Source organism: Lasioglossum baleicum, chromosome 6 (assembly GCF_051020765.1).
Source record: "Lasioglossum baleicum chromosome 6, iyLasBale1, whole genome shotgun sequence".
NCBI classification, from domain to species: domain Eukaryota; kingdom Metazoa; phylum Arthropoda; class Insecta; order Hymenoptera; family Halictidae; genus Lasioglossum; species Lasioglossum baleicum.
In genome coordinates, this window is record NC_134934.1 from 7461162 (window position 1) to 7482486 (window position 21325).

Sequence of the window (21325 nt, forward strand, 5' to 3'; positions counted from 1 at the left end):
AAACAACCAATTTATGAGATAAAACTTAATTAGATCGCGGGTTTTTTACGCAAATTAACAATTCTCTACCTCGGTTCCAACAAACTCGAGCAAAATAAAAATTGATTTTCTTTCTTGATAGATTCAATAGGTTGGCAATAATTTGACAATAATTCTAAAGTCTTTTGTGTTTCTCCTACCCATTTTAATCACGAATACAACAAATCCGCAATATACTTATTATCTTTTTATGATGTGCAATGTGCAGTCTTTGAATTACTTAAAATCTCTGAAAAAGTTGATTTCACGATTTGCAAAATCGTACGTATCGTTCATTTATAAGAAAGATGACACAGCTCAAAATATATTACTGAAAGAAGTATAATAATAAATATATAAATTGTGGTGTACATACTTTGTAACTAATGTACATGACAATTAACCCAGTATCTAAGTAACAAAATTATTTTACATTTCTAAGTTGGTTATTGTATACGATAAAAAAATGGCAATTTTCTTTCTTTATATATTCGGACACTTTTAAAAGGACGCTAAGTTCTTTAATATCAGATCATACGAGTTGGATTTTTTTTTGGAGAAGTTAGACCAATTAGTTTGTTGCAAGACGTGAAAAAAATTTTTGGAAAAATTGCAGTTGGTTGGAAATACAGAGAAAATGCTAGAAGTTGTTGTGTACAACAGTTACAGTACACAGTTGTGTATACATATTCTGAAAATTTCATCAAAATCGGTAGATGCGGAAAAGATCTATAGGCATTGAAAGTTGCAAAAATTTAGTTATAAGTTTAAAGCAACATTCAACATTTGTAGCTTATTGCAACGTTGACCAGACCTATGTTGATAGGCTCCCATAAAAAAGTCGTAAACAACAAATTCCAATATTTTCTCTGTAGTTCTGACCGATTGCAATTTTTCCAGAAATTTTTTTCACGTCTCGTAGTAAACCAATTGATATTAAAAAAGTTATTGTTCTTTTAATAGTGTCCGAATAATACTTTAATTCGCTGTATGTCACTTTTCTTCTGAATGAACGATATACAGGGTGTCTCAGCTGAAGGAGGCCACCTAAATATCTCCTTTATTTGTAATTGCACAAAAAGAAAATATTTATGGCATAATTTAAATGGTATCGAAGTAGGAATACCATAGAAGAACAATTTCTTTCGTCCGGTTATTTTTTCATAGTTTTTTCAAGGTCACCGTTATTTTTTTTATCGGGAAAACTTTTTTTTCCATTCCATCTTATAGCTGCTGAAATAATACATTTGAATATGCTTAGGACATGAACAAGATGGAATAAAAAAAATAAGTTTTCCCGATAAAAAATAACAATAACCTTGAAAAAACTATGAAATGATGACCGGACAAAAAAAATTGTTCTTCTATGATATTCCTCCTTCGATACCATTTAAATTATGCCATAAATATCCTTTGTGCCATTAAAAATAAAGGAGATATTTAGGTGGCCTCTTTCAGCTGAGACACCCTGTATTGCTAATCGGAGTATTACAGAATTGTTGGATGAAATCGATATCATAACAGTTTCGGAGTGACGAGGCTTCACGGTCCCGCGGGTCCGCGGGTAAGACCGAGGGATCGAGGATCGTAAGATCGAGGTCGCGAGACAAAGAAAGCGAGAGGCGAGGAATCAATGGTCGATCGACGAGACCGTATCGTTCCTCGGATCGTGCTGGAACTGTTAACCGAGAGAGGCTGTGCAGCACGGCGCGTCCATTATCCGAAGCGTAACTGAGCAGCGGTGAAATTACCGGCCGGTAATTACCCTCCGTGACTTACGGGCCAGCAATGCGGTAATAACGAATTAATTGGCCTCGGGTGGAGAACACAGTGGCGGGAGGGGGAGGGGAGGAGAAAAGGAGGGGGTAAGAGAGGAGTAGCGAGTGTGCGGGGGAGGGACCAGTCGCTCCTTCCAGCGAGTCGAGGAGAAAGGTGGGACAACCCGTGCATGCACTGCCCGGTGCATTTATAGAATCGAACAGATGGATTCACAGTTATATGCCACCTAAAGCCAAACGAGACGAAAACGACATGAAAGCTACCTGGGCCTCACCTTCTCGCTCACGCGTCCCGTCTCCGGGCGACACGTGTCTATATCCGGACTTTCGAATTCAATTTTACACCGCGTGGGATGCACAGCCTCCTGGGACGTCGAATCCGCGAAAAGTTGACCCTTTTTCAGCGTCACGATTTTTAAACAGACTATTGACCGGCGTCGATTTCATATCTTTTTAAAGTCTATGGTCCGTGAGGATTATTTCGTGAACCAACAAGTCCACAGTTTGGGATTATTATGTAACCCTTTCAGTACAGCAGAATGATTGAAAATTATTAAAAAATTCTGTTAACCCTCGGAGGGCGGGCCATTCTTGTAACTCACTGCTTTATTTGTCAATTTTTTAAAACGTACTTTTGAAGGTACTTGACACGTTAATTTAATGCAGTACAACCTAATATTTTGCCAAAATCGATGACATAAAAGGGAGAAGAATATTCATAAATGTCTGCGACAGAACGTAGACACTTTGCAAATCCGCCAACAAACAGATTAAATTAATCAATCTTGATTTTTACAAAAATTCGAAGAGCTCGCTGGTTACTCTTCTCCGTCATTAGCGTAGGCGTCCGGCGGTTCTTTTTCTTTGTCCGCAACGTTACAAATTCTGCTGTTACGTGGGTTTGTAAAAACAGGTCCGCAAGGCTAGGGACACTGTTACAATGATTCCGGGGCACGGCTCGCTTCAAAAATAAATCGTTGACATGCGCGAGCGTGGATGCTACTAGCCGGTCGTCCGGTTTTGCTTGTCTCTCTGCTCCCGGATAAATTTAGATAATTAATCTGCCACACTCTCGATTGGCATTTCTCTTCCCGCGTTGTTACAGTGTTGCGTCCCATTCACGAGGAGAGCGTGTCGTCGCGAAATGGGTCTTGCGTACTGAACAAACGCGCGATTTCGTTTCCAGCATGCTCGATTTGGCCTACATTCTGCTTGTAATGCCATTCAGGCTTCCGCGAGGAGACCAACAACTCCAGAAATAAGCTTCACAGAATTTAGACGACGCGCCGGTCACCGGACGACTGGGGTCTAACTCGATTTAGGGTCATTAGACGAGAAGCATAGTGCCTTCGATAATTGCCATCGGTAGACCTAGCCTGTTAGATCAGGGAAAAATTCCTAAATTTTTTGCTGAAATCAACTTTATATGAATTTTACACCGTGTATTCGCCGTAGGTGTCTGTTTACTGTACACCTTTGGTATTCACGACTATAAAATAATACTCGAACTGATGTGGGCTGAAAATATTCATAAATATCCTCCACTGCTGTACTACTTCGTCCGCAGCTTCGAGAAGTAGGATTCCAGAAATACAAACAAGATTTACATTTATCTCATAATTACAGCTACTTCGTTGCCTGGATATTCATAGTGGAAAAATAGAACTTCATATCGACGTAGCAGATGTGTGTAAGCATGAATACATATTGAACTCCAGATAACTGGTCTTTCGTAAAAATAATGATCGTACCATTTGAGTCACGTGTTATCAGGAGATTAGCCAAATGTTCGAGTAATGAATTAATCAAATATTTTTGTTGCTGAATGAAACGATTCGTTTCCGAGTATGATGGGTCAGTAGTTATCTAGAATTAACAGACAAACAAAATCGATCGATGACGAATCTAGATTAAATTCCCCTTGGAGTTCTCGCGGAGTTCTGTGGTAAAAGATGTGGAAGATGCAAATACAAAGATTTCTTGGCCAAGGATTTTTTCTCTTCATTCTGAAAGGATTAGGCGAGTCCTGAGAAGGCCAGCGAGACACAGTAGCCGTTGTAAATTCACTGCCTCATCAAGCCTGCAGGCCACGCCTGGGTTTGCCGAGGTGCAGCAGGGCTACGCCTATGCTCGACGATAATTTGCGCAATGGCAGACCCCCGTAGACCGATGTTTCGTTTGCCGTCGTCGGCCATCGGGTTGCGTTCGCATAGGCGTCGTAATAAATTTCTATCGATTCGCGCCGGTCGGGAATATGTGTGCCACGGCTGATTTACTGGCAGAGAGGAGTATGTACCGTGTAATCTACATAGCTCGGGCAGCTGTTTATCGAAGACAGCCGTCTCTCTATGCTTCCACAACGCCAGGCAGCGCGGCGAGCACGTGCTCGTATTTATAGATTTATCAGTTGCCAAACACCGGCGGAAGCGAGCCGAAAGCAGTTAATCAGCCACGGTCTCTATTTGCGGGGGATCTTAATTCGCGGCGATAAGCGAACGCGAATCGTTCGATTGCATTAGCTGCGGCCAGACTTCGCGAGCTCATCGCGTTCCAAATCACTCGGACACCTTGCCAGGACCCCTAGTCCAGACCACGTGGCTCTACATGCAGTTTCTTTCTGCTTGAAACAATAATTAACACATCATCTGCAACCTTATTTTCGTCGACGTCATCTGCAACTAGGTCGTTTATGTGCGCAACTAATTTTCGTTACTACACTTATTGATTGCGGACACAAACGACGCTGCTTTCAGACGGAGGATTAAAAGCAAATCGTTCGATTGCATTAGCTGCAGGCGGACTTCGCGAGCTCGTCGCGTTCCAAATGACTCGAACACCTTGCCAAGACCCCTAGTCCAAACCACGTGACTCTACATGCAGATTCGTTCTGCTTAAAACAATAATTAACACTTCGTCTGAAACCTTATTTTCATCGGCGCCGCCTGCAACTCGGTCGTTTATGTGCGCAACTAATTTTTTTTACTACACGTATCGATTCCGGGCATAAACGACGCTGGTTGCGGGGGGTTACAAGCAAATCGTTCAATTGCCACCTTGCCAGGCCACGTGGCTCCACTTCCGAGTTCGTTCTGCTTCGAACAACGATTCCCGCGTCCTTTGTTCCAGCCGCAGCCAGCCTAGGTCTAGGCTACGCGTCGCTCGGCCTAGTTGTAGGCCTTGAACACCACCCTCGATCCAGCGTGATCTAGGTTTAGCACGGTTCAGGCTTGACGTTTAACCTCGACACGAGAGCTGGACTGGCGTACGCGCGTGGGCGTGTAACAGAGCCTTCGGAGCTAGATGGATCGCCTCGATTCGCAACCGCGAATTCGAGAACTTCGAAGATCAAGGCTTTCCGGTTCTCGACGGACCGCGCCGGTTTCCCGTCGGAGGATCGTGTAAACGAAACTTCTAGGTAACCGATTGTGTCGCGAAATGTGTACCGACAGCGAGGCACGCGCCCATTAGCGACGACGCGCGACGCTCGCCGAGAAGGAGCTCGTGCGTGCCACGGCCGCCAGCGACTTTCCAAGTCACTATTGGATTACGCGTGTGCCATTAGCCCAGAATCAACCAGCCCTAATTCGATACAAGCTCGCCAGTCGGCTCACTGGAAACCCGGTTGCTCCGTTTTTCTGTCGTCGCGGTGTGGAAATTGGTGTAATTGACTCTTAACCTACCCCAGTTGCATCGTCTTAAGCGTATTAGCATTCTTCGTTAATTTAGAAATTTTTCTGTCGGGTTCTGTCCCTCGAAACAAATCTCGCAGTTATAGCATGTACCACGCCTTCTTTGCTCCCGGAGCTCCTGGTACCGCCCCCTGGAGCTACATTCTGCCTATCATATTTCCAGTTTGTAGGATCCTCTGGGAAGGTTTCTCTGCTCTCGATTTTCGAGTTAGGGTAGTAATCCATAAATATTTATCTTGCTCTCCCCGCCTGTGGAGAGTCTCTGTAGTAGGCGTGGCTTAATCTCCGCCGGTTTTCACGGAGTTGAGATAGTGTTCCACAGGGTAATCAGTGCATTCGTGTACGCACATTTTCTCTCCCTCTGTGTAGATCGTGTCAAGTGGGCGTGGCTACGGTGCTCTTAATTTTTCTGGAGACAGATTGTCGAAGAACTCTATGGGGACTGTCTTAAGTAGGCGTGGCTTAAATATTTTCAATTTCAAAAGGAGCTGAAACAATGCTTCATGGTACAATTACAATAGTATTTACATGCAAGCTTCTTCGTGCTCTATCCATGCAATTTGTTGTAAGTGGTCGGGACTTCTTTTCTCCGGATGCTGGAGGAACCAAGACAGTGCCTCGCAGAACAATCCTTCCTTAGAGTATCCGGCAATCTTATCTCTACCTAACCTTACCTCTATCTAGCCTGTATCTTATCTCTACCTTCATCTCTATTCTATCTGTACAGAAATTGTCTTAAGAAGGCGTGGCTTCTTTGCTCCAGCCTGTAACATAGTCAATCGCAAAACACTAACTCACAGGACAACTTATACCCAGCCGTGAGTCTCTTGTTCGTGCTTCACGTAAACCCCCAATTAATCACTACATCATCATCAATTCCTAAACCAATCGGCTCATCAATTACAACTATCAGTCACCAATCAATTCCTCTATACCAGCAACGACAGCTCAATCATTAACACCACAATCCGCACAGCCAATCGTGCGTACATCAGCGCTGCGATCTCGCAGTAAACCCAGATCGTGATTTAAAGGATCAAGGGTCGTCGAAGGATCATGCAGAGAGTCCAGCAACCGGTAGCACTGGCTCGAAGTAGCAGTATGTAGCTCGAAACCCGAGTCACGCAGTCGAAGAAGCGGATCGCGCGCGCACAGGGCTCAGCAGCAGGAGGGCAAAAGCAAAGAGAGAGAGAGAGAGAGAGAGAGAGAGAGAGAGAGAGAGCAGAGAGAAGCCGTGAGTCATTCGCGAGCGAGCTAGCTACCTCGGCCGACTAGCTGCATCGCTTGTCTCCTCCTCGCGGCTAGCACACGCCTCGCGTGTAGAGTGCACGTGCTTCGATATGTGCCAGTGCAGGGTCGCTGTCGAACAGCACCGGCGCGCGAGTCCGTTTTCGCGTATTCTCGGCGAACGTCGCCGTCGACGTTACTCCCTTTGCCACCTGTCGCCAAACAACCGACGACGAACCGACCACGATTCTCCTAAGAGTTGTTCCTCGACGTCTTCGTCTTCGTTGCTAGGCCGCGATTATGCAAGCTGTCTGCAAGTGAATGCGTGGGACGAGCACAGACTACGAGGAGCTGTACCTGTTGCATGATCGCGGAAAATCTGGGCTGCTATCGGGAAAAAGTGATGTGAAGAGTGTTGGATGACGTTGACGGGATTTTGCTGTAGTGTTGCATGTATAATCAACCCAGGTGATAGAGCTGGTGTCAATGGACTCTTGAATCACCAGAGATCAGTTCATAAATTTTGGAACTGCAAGAAACATTATTAGTAGCTCCAGTTAAAACTGATTAGAGAGCAAACTGGCTCGATTGGAGTCGTTCTACCTGTTGCACGATTTGCTCAGGTGCAGAAACTTTGATAGTGCTGTTAATGGACTCTCGAATCACCAGAGAATAGGTGATCAATTTTGGAACCGCAAGAGACATTGCAGTAGCTCCAGTCAAAATTGATTCGAGAGGAAAAACTGACTCGATTGGAGTCGTCCTACCTGTTGCACGACTTGCTTAGATACAGAACGTTTGATCTATAATCAGTCTAAGTGACGGGGAGAGTGTTGGTGTCAATGGACTCTTGAATCGCCAAAGAATACTAGATCAGTTTTTTTAGTTTGTATACTAATTGCAGTAAGAACTGCTGAGGAAACTGGCTCGATTAGAGTTGTTCTACCTGTTGCACGAGTCTCTCGGGTGCAAAAACTTCGATCTATAATCAACCCAAGTGATGCGGAGAGCGCCAGAGTCAAAGGACACTTGAATCACCAAAGAATACTTGATCAGTTTTAGAGTTGCGAAACAGGAGTTTGTAGTAATTGCAGTAAAAACTGCTGAGCAAACTGGCTCGATCAGAGTCGTTCTACCTGTTTGCGAGGACTGCTGTGAGTGTGCAGGTGACACGGAATCATAAGGGAAGAAAGGTGCAGCTGTTAACACTTTAGCTACTGGAAGCCTATTAACCCTCGACCGTTCCTCGTGGCAATTTGACACAGTTTGCACTTCGTGTTACCAGCCGGGAACGACGGGAATGGTCGCAGACTGCGAATTTCATGCTCTCCCGTGGGAAGCCATGAGATGTCAAACTCGTGACTCTCGAAATTAGTGAAATATATTCATTCTATTATTCACGTTTCTCTTGATCCTTTTACCACTGCGTCAACTTCATCTCGAGGGACAGATATATAAATTCGTATCTAAAGAAAACCCATAAATTCAAAGAGGGTTAACATTCAAAAGTCAAAGTGAAGCTTAATCATGTCGACGTCGTCACACAGAAACTCCCAAAAAGAGATTGTTCAATGCTATCACTGGATGCTTGCTTAAAAGTTCTACCACATCGCTCCAGAATAAATTCCCAAGCGAATTACCACCGAGTTTGACCAACTATCAAGTGATTGCCAGTAGATAAAGTGTTGAGAAGTTTGTATTTCAGTTCGCGGGACCACTCGGATCGATTCGAGCGGGCACCTGTTGCTCCGTCTCGCTCAGTCGCTGTTCCGAGACCAGGCCAGAAGGTAAAACTGATTTTGCAATCCGAGATTCGCGGATCGCGGCGACAGCCCAATACCATCTCCATCGATTCCGCGACGCAATTAACTGTATCGGTCTTGATTCACGGGGACACACGCGTACCTAATCGACGTATTTACGCGCGCGTGTGTTTGCGTCTCTGTGTGTGTGTCGCAGAGATTCTCTCGTATAATACCTGTGGCGTGGCTCGGTCCTTAAGGCGGTTGTAAACAGCGAGATACAAGCGCGATGCTCGTCACTGTCCGTGATTCACCGAGATACGATCTCGCGGCGAACGTTTATGCGAAAACCAGACGCGGGAGATACCGTCGTCCGTTATGGTCGCGGATCGCGGCGCGACTAACGCGTTATTGTGCGCGTTAAACTCGGTCGCGCACCGTTAACATTCGTCTTTATGCCACATCCGACGCGGATTCGCATAAAGCTCGATCCACACCAATTCAAACAGCAACTTTTTATCCAAAAAAAGGTTCTTATGCTGCTTTAAAATTTGACTGACTCGTACCCTCCGAGTCACTTGAAAAAATCTATCTTCAACCCTCGTCTCTGATAGCTGTCTTCACCCCGCCCCCTGAATTGGAACATTAACATTAAACCTACCCAGCACGAAAAGCGATTGAACTGTTTTAGCTTACAAAGATGACAAGGCTCTATTCAAACACAATATGTGCTAAGCAACTTCATAATTTCAATAATTGTAAAATGAAAAATATAAAACTGGTCGTTTGACCGGCAGTGGTAGGTTTAGCGTTAGACAGATATTCCATACACTGTCATATTAGAATCGTCTCGTTTGACTCGAACAAACCGTACAGTTTCAAACGCCATTAAATAATCTGCTAACGCATTAATTTCGAAGCAGCGTCGCTACTTTTATTCGAAACATTTGTAGCTGGTGTCCGTGACGTTGTCCAGTGTATTTCGAGCGGAAACCGCTCGAAACGGACGATTAATATTCCGGCGATAAGTTCTCCTTGCCCGAACACGTTCCCTCGCCACGTGCTCGGTAATTGCGAAATTCTGTAAAACTATCGACAGAGTTTCGCGATCTGTGGTACCTCCCCGACCGCGGCTTCTCGATTTGCACGTCGGAATATCGAATGACGAGAAGTCGCTCGCGTTTCTTTCCGTCCAGTCAATCTCTCTCTCTCTTTCTCCCCTGCTGGTGATAGGAGGAGAGAGAGAGAGTCTATTTTAAATCGGGCCACCTATCGCTCTCGTTTTGAAACGCACTAAACGGTGATTTACAGCCGCTCCACCGTAGACCCCCGCGATAAAACACTATTTCCAGCGTTGGCCCTGGCCTTTTCGACGAAAACTCACGGCTAAGTACCACCACGGCCAACGTCTCGATCATTCCCGAGATCCCGTTGACACTTCCAGACCTCTACAAGTTCGCTGGAAACCGTGACCAGGATTTTTTCCGAAGTCACTGTCTGCCTGTCGAGTTGCGGGGGCGGCGACAGGCGCCACGATTCGGTTTCATGAAAATGTTATCGACAGTTATTCCGTTGGCTCCCGCCGGCGGCGAATAAATGTTTGCTTTACCCGTTCGCAGCCGAACGCCGCTGACTTTGAAGTTCCCGCTCTTTTTTCTCTTTGATCGCGCGGATCTAGATCGCTCCACACGTCGGGATCGTTCTCCGTCGATCTCGATAATCGGGTCGTCATCATTTCTTCCGTATGCGGTGTGATAGTAAAACAATTCTCTTGTGGACAAAAGTATAGAATTGTCACGCCCCTTCGTCGACACTGCATTTGATGGAATGATACCTAATTGCCTAAGAAAAAAATTCAAGCACAACTTCAATTGAAAATAGCGTCTACTATCCCATAGTGTCTCACTGTTTCTCTAACTGTAAGATAAGCGACGTTAACGAGGGAGAGTACTACTCCTTCCAGTCAGAGTTCTGTTGAATTACAACTGACCTAATCCTTTTTTTCTTCTTTTTTACCACGCTTATATTAGCTTGCCGAGTTGTCGATGTTGTCGTTGTCGTTGCTGTATGCGTGAGATCTTGTAATTGAAGTTTAAATCACTTCCCGATGAGACTTGAAACTTTAAACATAGCTCAGAACTGCATGACAATGCAATATTAAAAAACAAATTTTAAGAACAAGGCATTATTTACAAGCACAGTAATGTGCACAGTGAGAAATTTCCATTATATTGTATTTCATTCACATTTCATTTTAATGATATTTTATTTCAATTACATTGTATTTCGATTACACTCGTGATTCGCGTAATCAACAATTAAATGAAGTGAAAGGTTCGAATGATGTAACGCGATTATAATGTAATTCAAATACTGTGTATATAAAATACAATATAATTCAATTACAATGTATTTAAATTAGCACAACTGTGCCGTCAGTGTCGCCAGACCGGGGACGTTGAAGGGAATTCAGTTACCCCTTCTTTGTCATTACTGGATTAGTCACGTGACACTGCGGCGGAGACACGTCACGTGACCGCGCTGTGGCGGAAGCGTGGGGATGATCGGCGCCGAAAAGTGGGGGAACAGCATCGTAGAAGGGGAAGGGTAAAGTGGGAGTTCATAGATTGATTAAATTGTCAGCCAACGGAGAATAACGTCTACCATTTGATAGCATGCCACTAATTCTCTGAACCGCGCGACGCAAGGAGGGGGAGTATGCAGATTGCATTAGGAATTTCCATGTTTCTACTATATTGGCTATCTCGTAAACATCGAATAGAGTTTCTTCTGTTTCACTTCGTTGATCGTCGCGATAAAATCGCGTAATATCGGGCACTATTATCGTTCCAGCACACTCGTCAAATAAACCCGATAATCGCCAAGCGATTATTACGCTGCGAGGCGCAGGTGCGAGCGAATAACACGCGTGTGGGTCCGAGATGTCGGTCACCCACGCGCGCACCAGTGAGATCACCTTTATACTTTGACTTTCTTAGTCACGGCTGTCGGCCCGTGTCGCCTGTTCCGTTCAAAACCAATGCCTTTTGTCGCCTCGATTCTCTGGAAAGCCTCGCGGCCAAAACCGATGGTTTTGCATATGTTCCGTCCACCCTGACATCATCGCTCGAAATTGCACACCGGTGCGGCGCGAGCAGTCCGACTTTTCCGGATATGCGATTAAACGTTTTTATAGAATCGTCCTTGCGACGTCCACGGTCTCGTTGCGAATTCACGCCCGCGAATTCGAGCTGTTCAACCATACTCTTAATAGCTGTAGAACTCGTCGAAGTAATGGGCTGTGAATTTTTCAATTCGTTTCGGACTTGAAATAGAAATGTTCCAGATCAGAGAAAAATATTTGGTATGAGTACTTAGACTAACTGCGGCCGCAAAGGTTTGATACCGTCCTTTCTTTTCAATAATTACGTATGTAAAAACACAATGGGACTGAGTTCTGTCTACAGGTCGGCTGCAGGTCCTCTGCAGCCTCCAGCTGTTACTGCAAGGCTTCAGATAAGATTGACTCGCAACGTTCGCAAATATTAAAATACGTGTTGCAACGGAAACCGGGTTAACTGGATGCAAGGCACCGATACAATAACAATAAAGTTTCCAAGAGATATCGGTACTTCTCCGCAGTGACAGAGCTGATAGCGGCCTTATCAGGCTGCGATATCAACCTCCGCAAATTCCCGTGGGAGATACAGTAAAGAGTTACCGGCGAGTACGTAATTTCTCGCGGAAATGTCGGTCGTGCGATTTAAACGGCTCGATACACGAGACATTTTTCCGCGGATCCTTGAAAAAGGTCTCCTGTGTCGCGGTTTGTTTGCCGAACGAGGCAAAGTGATTCGACGGCGATATTTACCAGAAATGTCACCGGCTACCCTTACCCTGAAACGCTCGAGTTACACGCGCCTAACGAGCTTGATCCGCCGAAGAGAGAGAGAGGAGGCTCTATATACGGTCGCGAATCATTTAAAAATGGCCCGCTTATAGCGCCTTCGTGGATCCACAACCGGCGGCGCCTCCTCGATCTTTCCGCTGTGTGCTCACGGTCCGAGGTACACGATGCATAAATCAATTCGCGCGTTAAAGTCACCGGAGGTCCCGTTATTATTGTCCTCGCATTGTCACTGCACGCCCATCTCGCCTCTTTCTCTCTCTATCTCTCTCTCTCTCGCTCGCTCGCTCTCTTTCGTTCGTGAATTAAAACGTCTCGTGACATTCGCACGGGCTGGACGACAACTAACCGAGCGATTTGTCACTTGAGGCGATGCCCGTCGAGTTTGCGGTTTATCTAAATTTTGTAGATTGCCCGGCACGTTGACGGATATATCGTTACAATTTTCGCGGTAATGATGTGCTCGTTTGACTTGAGGTGATCTGTCAGCCGGCTAATTCAGTCCCGGCGAATCAGTCGCCGGCTTGAAGCATTTGTGGATCCAAGACAATTTTAATTTATGCTGTATACAGATTCTGTATCCTTTAAAAATTTCATCCCGAAAGCTACAATACCTGGAACAATAGCTCTTCGGACAATTGGTATATGAATGCTTCTTTGTGCTTCCTCTACGCAGCCCGTCTCGATTTCGTAGTATCTTATCATCAGACTGCGGATCTTGATTCAAAATAAAAAATTCTGTAATTATCCAATAATTACTTTCAAAGATACTTCAATAATTAATTCCATCGCTAATAATAGTCTTTTTCTACGTTGAAAACAACATAACAATATTCTTAGATTTTTTACATTGCTCACTGTTTTATATTTCACCCAATTAATGTCTTCATAAATGCATAAAAATCCGCAGCCTACTTATCACACAATGCCTCTCTTCTCCGATTTTTCTCTCTTTTCGTCAACTTAAACTTGTTCTTGGAGAGCGCTCGGAATGAGCGTGGCTTCGGGGCTCTCGATTACGATACTGCATCGTTCTACAGGGCAATGTTTCACACTCTAGATTCTATATATTTTAAATATCTAACTCCGGTTCTCTTTCTTCAATCCTTTTTATTATAAATATAATTTTGCTCACCTTGTACGAAGTCTCCAGGGCGTGGTTTAGTGACCCTCAATTCTGACAGACCTAGGACCGCACTCTCTACAGTAATCTTCGCCTTTGTTCAACGCGGACTCCATCCATTGTCTAGCCCTGTTTCTCTACTCTGAACCTTTCTCTTTTCATTACGAGGAAGTAGCAATGAAAGACTAATAGCAATCTCGCTCCCATTGTGTAGAGTGCTCAGAATGGGCGTGGCTGCGTGGCCTTCAATTATGGTGAAGCTAGGACAGTGCTTCATAAAGCAATCTTCATCCATATTTAGATACTGCATCTTTTAAAAGTCTGACTTTAATTCGCATTTATTCGTCAAGAAAATTTTGCTCAGTCTTTCATAGAGAATCCAGGGTGGGAGTGGCTTCGTGGCCCTCTATCATGCCAAAATGAATACGGTACTCTGTGCAGGATTAATCTTTGCTCATGTTCAGATTCTACATCTCTCGTGAACCTAACTTTGATTAAAAATTTTGCTCATTCTGTATAGGTAATACAGGGTGGGCGTGGTTTCATGGCCCTCGAAGTACATGGAGCCTTCTTAGCGCGTTCTAAACCATAATTGTCCCTGACCTAGTGTCCTTATCTGCATAACTAGAGGCACTCCAGCCTTTTTATCCTCTTTATTGCTGTCCCCTATGGAGCATCACGCTATTTCGTAGGATCTCGGATCAAACGAGAGGCGGCAAATTCTCGGACGGGCCGCGGACTTGGCACGGGTTCCGTTGTTGATTCAAAAAATGCATATTCCGCGCGCCGCCGCCTCGCGAATATTTATTTACGATCGCCGGGAACGCTCGCGCTTACCCGCGTGAAATTATTATGCGACATTCTATGTGTGTCAAAGCTCTATATTTAATGCGTCGAGCCTCCGGCCCGCTCCGAGATACACCACTCTTTCTCTCTCTCTCTCTCTCTCTCTCTCTCTCTCTCTCTCTCTCTCTCTCTCTCTCTCTCTCTCTCTCTCTCTCTCTCGGTTCTCTCACTCCCGGCCGGGCAGCAATTTATTTGACTTAACCGATTGTAAAGTGCCCCGAAATTTATCCACCGTAAACCGGCAGTAATTCCCACGATGGTAAACACTCGTGGAACCGTTTCCCGGCCGCTTCAAACAAACCAGTAAATTTCGACGACGCGTTCTCGAGCCCGTTAAACGATCGAGTCCGTGCAAAGCCCGCGATTTGTCGCGTTTACGCGGATACAGACACATCAGGCTTGTTCCTGGTAACTAGGTGATTAAGATCTCGGTTTATCAACGAGGAGGAACGCGGAATTGTACTCTATTCGGTCGGAAGCGTCGTTTGTATTAGCCGCGACACCGTTGTACAATAAACGCGATGTTATCGTCGCCGAGTAAAGAGCGTTTACTCGCCGGGCCGTATCAAGACTCTCAATCGGTCGCCCGCGTTCCTCGCCGACCTGCACGCGTAATCGCGTCGCGTCGTCGCTCTGTCGTCGTATGGGAATGCGATGCGTGGGTGTGGAAAGCACGCGAGGGACTTGAATTCCTGGTAAAAGCTCGGCCTGTGCGCCGGTTTCCTGCTGCAACTCGATCTTTCAGTTCACCGATTTTCTAATTCTCATCTGCTTCGTCTTCCACCGTTCATGTCTCTTCAGCTAGCGGACGAAGAAGATCCATCTTGATCCAGCTTAACAGCTTAACCACAAAACTCCTCTTTTCTAGCCGTAATTTTTCTTAAATTTTAATCATTCGAAGATTGATGTATCGATAAGTGCAGCTTGAATTCCGTGGTTGTAAGGAAGAACGCCGCAATTCGATCACTAATTCTTTGTACTAGTGATCGGTGAAATTGCATTACCTTTTATTGTTATTATTATTATTTATTTATTATGAATGGACCGAGGTCCATTTACACAAATGTTTACAATATAACGAAGACTTAAAATAAATTACTAAGAACGGACATGCATAAAAAAGAAAAACTGTTGGTATAGAGGTACTGGTATTATAAGTTAATCATGCGTAATTTTGTTTTGAAAGTGTGAAACGACCCATTAAAATAATCTATACTATTATATAGAGTGTTGGAGTTCGCAATAATTCGATTTTGAACCTTTTTTGAACCTTCTGAATTTGTTCTCATGATTTTTTTCTGGCAAATACGAAAATCCTATAAACTGAAATTTTTGGAAATTGTGACATGCGACGATTTTCCTTACGTCCACAGAATTATGCTCGCTCCCAAAGATCAAACTGTACCGAATTTGTATTTTCTAAAAATTGTTACGGTCTGTGAAAGTCTCTTGAGTATCCTCCCGAAGTTTCTGGCACCCGAAGCTCGTCCCCCAATCCAAGAATGAAGCAACTATCGCAGAAGCTCGAGTAGATTCATGCTCCACATCAGTCGCTCGGAACGATGTTCATAATTGTATAGAATTCCTCGATGGAGTCCGGCGAGGTCCATTCCGTGCTCGTTGAATCGAAACGCGTCTATGAATCCTGGGACGTCATGATTTTCATTAACTCCCCGATCGCGCAACAGGGCAAAGCATGAGGCAACTCCATCGCCGGGCTCTGATAAATTACTCTCGTTAAAGAAATTGAAAGACCAGCGGCGGCGAACGCGCGAGAGGCACACACATAGACACCGTGGGCGGTTCATTCACTCGCCGATGATATTTTCTGCGTGCCGATTGCGACACTTTCGCAAGACCGATTGTGTCTGTCTATTCGTGCGACATTTCTCCGAATGTGGCATCGGACGTCGCTGGTCGACGACGTCGCGCGACGTCTCGGATAATGAAACACGCCCACCTTTTATCGATATTTCTGCGACGTTGTTAATTCAATTACGCGCGGAGTTGTCGCCTTTTCGCGCCACGCTCTGTACGAGACAGTCATTCGTGCTGGATTGCGAAATGCTCGTTGCTTTGGGAGATCAATCCTACTGGACGGGGGGGTCGAAGTGGTCTTCAATCCTTTCAATTTCTCGTCAAGTTTATTGAATCCATCATTATTCATACTGAAACATTCTTTGTTACGACAGTTATTTGTTACAACATTAACCACAGTAATATTCGGACACTCTAAAAGGACGATAACCTTTTTAATATCAGATCATACGACCTGGATTTTTTTTAGAAGTTAGAACAATTAATTTGCTGCATAACGTGAAAAAGAAATTTTGGAAAAACTGCAATTGGTCGGAATTGCGAATAAAATAATAAAGGTTTTCGTTTATAACTTTGTTATGGAGGCCTATATCGAAAGTTTAAAAAATACATTTTGTAGATATGTGTGTCAATTATACCTACATATTCTGAACATTTCGTCAGAATCGGTCAACGTTGCGATAAACTATAAACGTTTAAAGACGGTGAATATGACTATAACTGAAATAAATCTAAGGATTTTTTCTCTCAATGCTTCTACTTTTTTTCCACATCTACCGATTTTGATGAAATTTTCAGAATATGTATCATTGACACAGATTTACATTACGTATTAAAAAAATTTATTACTAACCATTTACCTATGCTACAGTCCTCGACGAAATAATAAGACACCTAATTATTATTTTGTCGAGGACTGTATATAGGACCCCACGATGGTCACCCATACCGTGTAATGTTGACGCTCCTGGGTTGGATCAAAGCCACAGTTCATACTTGATGACACCAATACAGTTCCTAGTTGCTAACGAACTGATTTACATAAAATAGCAAATATTTCTCGTTTCCAAGACACACGTTCAATAATAAATTCTACGGCTGTCCAATAAATTGCTCATTGCAGACAATTGTTTTCACAAACGTCCACGGATCCAGGAATAGCAGTCCTGTACTGTGTACTTCAGAAAATTCTCTTGGAACTAGTTAAAAAAAAGCGAAAATCTTGTGGAACTTTCTAAACTTTCATTCGGAGGACCAAATATTTTTAACTTCTATGAATGTGTGTAATATTATACAATTCGAATAAAAATGATGAAACTTTATATACTAGGGGGAGGAATCCAAGTTTCAGTGTGCGAAAAAAGAACATTTTTGTTTGCGAATACAATCTATAGAACTAAGGCCGAGCAGCGCGGTAACACGTACAAGGAAAAAATGTTCAGAATGATGAGCTTGACAACATGTTCTAACGTTATCAAAATCGGTGAGATGTACCGTTTTCTGTATAATTACCAATTACATTCAGAAAAGTTGAAAATTTTTAGTTACCTGAGCGAAAGTTTAACCAAAATAAAATTGATTGCTATACCAAGCTTTCTACCAGTTCATCAGCCCTGCTTCGTCCTCGCAAAGTGTGTTGCGTTCAGAAACGGTTATAGACGTTTGGGATGCAGTGATCCCTCGGATTTCACAAAACCGCCGTTCTGATGGCCAGCGAACCCGATGAACGGGCGCATTATGCTCTCGGACAGCGATACACGACTCACCAGTTCATGGCAGCTCGCGATCAGCTGTCATTGACGTCGCACGAATGTGCAGAGAAAGAGAAGAGCTCCTTAGCTTCATCCGTCGAACGATTCCGATCGGCAGTGCGTACATTCCAGCCGTCTCCCGGGGACGTGCGTGTTCACAGGCGCGCGTATCGATCGTCTCTGTCTCTCTACCGATCGCTCGGCTAAATTTAGATCATGATCGAGCGGTTGTTCGCGCTATCGGGACAAATAACCGGGCGATAAAGTCATTCGAGCGGCCGGGACCGGGCTGTAAACCCGAGACGGGCCGGGTCTGTCAAAATTTCTCTCCTCCCCATTTTTTTTTTCGCGTGCGCGCGCGCTCAACCGTATTTTCGTTTGTTTTTTCGCGGCCGCGCGAGACCCCTTCTTCCTTTCCGTAGTATCGCGGTCAGTCGACGGAAAGGAGCTCATCCGCGATTTACCGAGCCTCGACCTCGGAGCAGAGGCGGTTTTGCTTCATTTGTGGAGTTTCTTCCGATGTGCGCGGCGCACGACCCAGTCCGGCTGCGATCGTTCGCGAACCGTGTCGCGTTTACACGTGGCGAGCACGTGCGAGGAGAAACACCATGTCAGCTGAATGGGAACCGAAGGGGTACGAACAGAGTCGGGCATTCGACGAGCGGTATCTCTGTTTTGGGCCTCGGTGAGTTGATGTATTCGCATTACGTTCGGCAGGAAGGTCAAAGTAAGGGTGGTGATGATATGGACTTCGAGGAAAGATATTGTAGGAATTTGTCGAATAATTTTGTGTTTGAGAAAATCTATTTATTCCAGCGCAGAAGTGTTTTGTAGTTGTCACTTGTTGAACTACGAATGAAGGTTTCGCGGGAAGGTCAAAGTAAGGGTTCTTTGGTGAGATACACTCGGAGAAAATCGATTTATTCCAGCACAAAGCTTTCCTATTTTTTAGTTATCAATCTGTTGAACTCAGAATGTAGGTTTTGTGGGAAATTGTTGAATACATTTATTTATTTGAGTCCGTATGGGCTGTTGTCATTTTCTTTCATGTAAACGTGTTGGCCTTAAAAAGAAACTTTGATGAGAACTTGTTTCCTGTTCGTTAGAATCGACGAAATTTTTATTTTGACGAGCATCATTTCTTTCTATCAAGTATTGTTTTCTAGATGCTAAAAAGTAATTAATTCAGCATTTTATATCTCGGAAGAATTTGTGATAGCAGATAACAGTCAGTCCATTTGTAATCCTGTTGTTTCGTTTTACTCTGTATTACATTCATAATGATATCTTCATATTACACATTGCAATCTACATTCAGTTAATTTTTCCTAAGAAATTTTCATAATTTCCTATCTTGCTTCTTATTGTCGTGCAATTACCCTTATCAATTTACTTACTCCACATTATCTTCTTAATATACATTCGACTCGCATACTGAATCAGCATTTCCCAAGGCCACTACAAATAGCGCGATACATATTAACTAGTTTGACGAACGTTATGCAAAATAAAGGTATACAATATACGAAAATCGTACTTGAAGATCATACACTTCTCTCCAACGATTCCAACACCGAACTAACAATCAACTCCCAACCATCGCTCGCATCTCATCCCCCAAAAATCCAAATACATAGGAACAACAACATTATAACTTTTCGATGTTACTGGCACGATGTTATCACACATGCCAGTGAATCAGAAAGACTGAGCCCTCGCCGGAGCCATGAGTCACTCAAGAATAAATGCGTCCATGAATAGAAGCCATTTATTCATGCCATAAAAACATGTACATTACAATCTCCATAAAACTTCGATTCGGAGCACTGAGATTTCGGGTCAAAATCGACCCAGGTATATCCAACCAACGAGCAACTTCGATTCGATCCACTAATCTCGTCGGGAACCGCGAATAAATCGTCGACGATCAGCCCGACAAAATGCAAAAACATGGAAGCAATTTAATCATTTGTAATGGAAACAGTACAAATATTTAAAGAATTTAAAAACACTGCTGTATTCTTTTCAACTTATTCTTTTATCACAAAGTCTACGGAGAAAAGAAATAAATATGTAGCTCTTGTTCCTTGAAATTAAGCAACAAAATTATGAACAAAAATAATTGGTATAGATGAAGAACTGTGTCACCCGCATGGTGGTAAACGTGTTAAGCTTGGAATACATTCGAGAGTGAAACTCTCGCGAGTGGACACTCTGCTGAGGCTAACTCTCAGCGCGTTCAAGTGACTCAAGTGTTACTCTCGGTACAGTGTCTATTCTTGTACACTCTTATACATTCTTATACATTTTTAGACATTCCTGCACATTTCTGCATATTTGTGTACATTCCAGCATATTTCTGTACATTCCTGCACATTTTTAGACATTCCTACACATTCTTGTACATTCTTGTGCATTATTGCACATTCTTGCATACATTCATATATTTGTAGACATATATCCTCACTTTCTTGGACATTCCTGCACATTCTTGCACACATTCATATACACAATCTTATCCATTCTTACACATTCTTTAACATTTTTAGGCAGTCCAGCACGTTCCTGCACATTCTTGCACATTTTTAGACATTCCTGTACATTTCTGCATATTTCTGTACATTCCAGCATATTTTTAGACATTCCTACACATTCTTGTACATTCTTGTGCATTATTGCACATTGTTGCATGCATTCATATATTTTTAGACATTGCTATACACATTCCTCACATTCTTAGACATTCCAGCACATTCCTGCACATTCTTGCACATTCTCAGATATTCCTTCACATTCTTAGATATTCCATGACATTCTTGGACATTCTTGCACACATTCTTGCACACATTCTTGCACGTTCTTGCACACATTCTCGTGCATTCCTGCACACATTCTCATACATTCTTACACATTTTTATACATTCACTCCCAGCACTGTCAAGTGACTCGAGTGTGGCTGTCGATACGGTGTCGACTCGCGAGAGTTTCATTGGCAAACGGACTCCCCGAATTTGGTTTATCCGCGCGCGAAAGTCGAAGGTTCGTTGCGCCGAGATGGGGTGGCCGGTGTTTGCGTTGTGTCACGTTCCGACTTGTAAATCCGCTGGCAGCCGGCCATCTCCGTAATGGAGTAAGTTTCTTTGCGGTTACAACAAATAAACACGTCGCGGCTATTGCGACAGGATACGTCGACGTTCGGGGCCGTGTATCCACCACGGCTCCGTTTCTCTATTTGCATCTCGTGCGATCGTTTTACAAGCGACTCCGTGGATTTTTCGAGCGCTCATCGAATCGCCGCGCCGTCATCGTCTACCCGCTTTCACGACGAAAATTCTTGTTCTCCCCCGTCGTCGTCGCCGTCGTTGTCGCTAATCCCAGTAACTCGATTAGAAGTCTTCGCAGTAGGGATTCGTCTGAGAAACCCGT

The 21325-nt window shown here is 44.0% G+C and overlaps 1 protein-coding gene and 1 long non-coding RNA gene across 5 annotated transcripts in view; one reads left to right on the plus strand and one right to left on the minus strand.

Annotated features, from left to right (window-relative positions):
• Positions 1 to 9913, minus strand: part of LOC143209529 (uncharacterized) — a 36882-nt gene extending 26969 nt beyond the window's left edge. Inside the window, exon 1 of the long non-coding RNA XR_013009104.1 lies at positions 70 to 9913. This is a non-coding gene — a long non-coding RNA (uncharacterized LOC143209529). The remainder of the gene's footprint in view (positions 1 to 69) is intronic.
• Lmpt (four and a half LIM domains protein limpet) overlaps positions 1 to 21325 on the plus strand; it is a 155216-nt gene that overhangs the window by 49949 nt on the left and 83942 nt on the right. The window contains exon 1 of one of the 4 annotated variants that reach the window (XM_076425217.1): positions 18493 to 18584. The exons of the other annotated variants lie outside the window; for them this stretch is intronic. Coding sequence (XP_076281332.1) covers positions 18508 to 18584 — 77 coding nt within the window. The 5' untranslated portion in view covers positions 18493 to 18507. Of the gene's footprint in view, positions 1 to 18492; positions 18585 to 21325 lie in introns of those variants that run through there. 4 annotated transcript variants of the gene reach the window in all.